This window comes from Nuphar pumila, chromosome 6, assembly GCF_984573655.1.
Source record: "Nuphar pumila chromosome 6, dmNupPumi1.hap1.1, whole genome shotgun sequence".
Classification (NCBI taxonomy): Eukaryota; Viridiplantae; Streptophyta; class Magnoliopsida; order Nymphaeales; family Nymphaeaceae; genus Nuphar; species Nuphar pumila.
The window spans coordinates 93,263,857-93,266,055 of NC_143254.1; the positions used below are offsets into that span (position 1 = coordinate 93,263,857).

A 2,199-nucleotide genomic window follows, 5' to 3' on the forward strand; every position below is an offset into this window, starting at 1 on the left:
ATGATAGTCTACGCTCGCTCTAAATTGAAGGATCAACAAAATCTTCCCAAAAATCTCAGCTTTCAAATGCTAATTACACACTTTACGTATAAACACCAACTTGGGTCCATTTAGAATCAAATTATACAAACAACTAAGCTAATTTTTTTTTTAAAAATATTCTCTCTCTTACCTCTTATAAGTTATTAACACTACCGTACAGGCATATATATATATATATATATATATATATATATATATATACATCCTCGTAAACACTACCGTACAGGCATATATATGTATATACATCCTCGTAAACAAAGGATACTTCAGTCAACTGGAGAAAGGAAAAAAGAAAGAAAAAGAGCCTCTCAAAACAACGAAGCTGTTAGAAGAGGACGTGATATTACAGTAACTATATGAACTCACATCTGACGGGACACTCTAAGAAAGGTAGTTTTGGTCGAAACTCATTGGCGTACGGCACCGTCAAGGAACGAATGGGAGTGGGAGTCATGGTGGTGGTGGGAGAAGGGGCGGAAGGCGCGGCGGAGGTGGTGGAGGCGGTCGAGGTCGAAGTTGCGGAGGCGCATGAGGCGGCGCTGCTTGGCATCGAACCTGCTGGCGAAGAAGCCCTCAAAGGAAGGGTCCCTTGAGGTGCGGAGGAAGAAGGCGTAGCCGGCCATGAGGTAGGCGGAGGTCACGTAGAAGCAGATGGGCTCCATCACGTCCCACGACAGCTCCCAGAAGGTCAGCCTCGCGAAGGCCGCCGTCTGCACCACTAGGTAAGCTAGCCCGCACCACAGCTCCCTCCTCACCCCCCTCTCCGCCTTCGCGTCGATCGCCTCCTTTTCTCTCTCCATCTCCTCCAGCTCCCTCTGCCGCGAGTCCCCGGACGGCATCACCGCCTCCTCCAGCGCCCTCGCCACCTGCAAGCCACTCCTTTATTAGCCCCCTTCTTCAACAAGAGTAACGATACCGTGAGCACGAGAGAGAGGAAATTTGGATACCTGATCAGGACGAAGGAAGACGGTGTCTCCTAAAACGATCACGGACCCTGACTCATCCATCCTTTTGGCGAGGTCTCTGGCCTGCCTGGGGTTCGATCCCCCAAGGCATTCCTCGCAGACGCGGAGGAACTCGCCGTACGAGATCCGCTCCTTCGGGATGTTCCTCACCGTCGATTTCAGGGTTTCCATCTGCGCGACCTGCAGCAGCTTCCTCGCGTCGTCGACGGACATCTGCGGCAACGGCGGGGCGACGCCGTCGAGGCCGAGCCTATCCTTAATCGCGAAGCCGCCGCCCAGCCTCTGGATCAACCGGTCGCCGAGGCGGAGCGATTCCGGCAATGTGGCGGTTTGGGAGAACCGCCGGAAATTGAGATTCTCCACGGAATTCGGCGAGTCCGTGGGCCGGTTGGGGGTGCGACAGACAGCGATAGCCGGCGAACAGGTCGCCGGAATGTCGAAACGAGGGTTGAGGCGCGCTGCCGCTGCTCGGTTGGCTCCCTCCACAAGGTGGCGGAGCACTCTCCGAGAAGTAGCCATCAGAGAGAGAGAGAGAGAAACGCTCCTAAAAGGAAACTTGTTCCGTCTTCTTTTTATAGCTGTCACGATGAGAGAGAGAGAGAGAGAGAGAGAGAGAGAGAGAGAGAGAGAGAGAATTGCCTCTTGACGGTCGAGTGACGCCAGCAAAAGAGTCTCTCTCTCCCTGACGTCGATTGACGGAAGGTTTCTATCTCCCTCACGACGTTTGACGTAAGGCCGTTAGAAGGGAGCAGCGGACGGACCCAGTACCGGAGGCAGGAATAGTGAATGAGCTTGTTAGCCGAAACCCTAAAGGACTAAAGCTCAAGCACGGGCTCTTCAGTTGAGCTGAACTGGTGTTCGAACCCAGGCAAGCCCGGCGAGGAAACACATCCTGATCAGGGTCTCTGATGAATTTTCAAACCTTATAAAAACCTATCCACGTGCTGGAATCGGATTATTGAAGAGTTAGTTCCTATAAAATGAGGCATGTACAACAGTCTATGTGATCAGATAAACATGAAATAAACAAAACAGTGGGAAGCCTCATAAGCTGGTGGCTGATACAGATCAGAGTGAGCAGCTACCCTTACTCTATGTAGAGTGGAGAGTAGGTGCCTGCGGTGAACCAACGAGGGTTTGCAATTTATTTTTCACAAATCTGACCTTGTAGATGCCTTCAATATAGTTGATT

The 2,199-nt window shown here is 51.4% G+C and overlaps 1 protein-coding gene across 1 annotated transcript; it reads right to left on the minus strand.

Annotated features, from left to right (window-relative positions):
• Positions 1-244: 244 nt before the first annotated feature.
• Positions 245-1,543, minus strand: LOC149835189 (calcium uniporter protein 3, mitochondrial-like). Its single transcript, XM_090010441.1, has 2 exons — positions 990-1,543; positions 245-908 (listed from the first exon to the last, which is right to left on the minus strand). The coding sequence occupies exons 1-2, from the start codon at positions 1,524-1,526 to the stop codon at positions 450-452; spliced, it is 996 nt and encodes a 331-aa protein (XP_089866567.1). The 5' UTR covers positions 1,527-1,543; the 3' UTR covers positions 245-449.
• Positions 1,544-2,199: the final 656 nt, after the last annotated feature.

Excerpts from the sequence above, each read along its gene's own strand:
- LOC149835189 (XM_090010441.1), bottom strand. The coding sequence starts at position 1,526 with ATGGCTACTTCTCGGAGAGTGCTCCGCCACCTTGTGGAGGGAGCCAAC. Across the intron at positions 909-989 it reads TCTTCCTTCGTCCTGATCAG|GTGGCGAGGGCGCTGGAGGA; the intron begins GTATCCAAATTT and ends AGTGGCTTGCAG.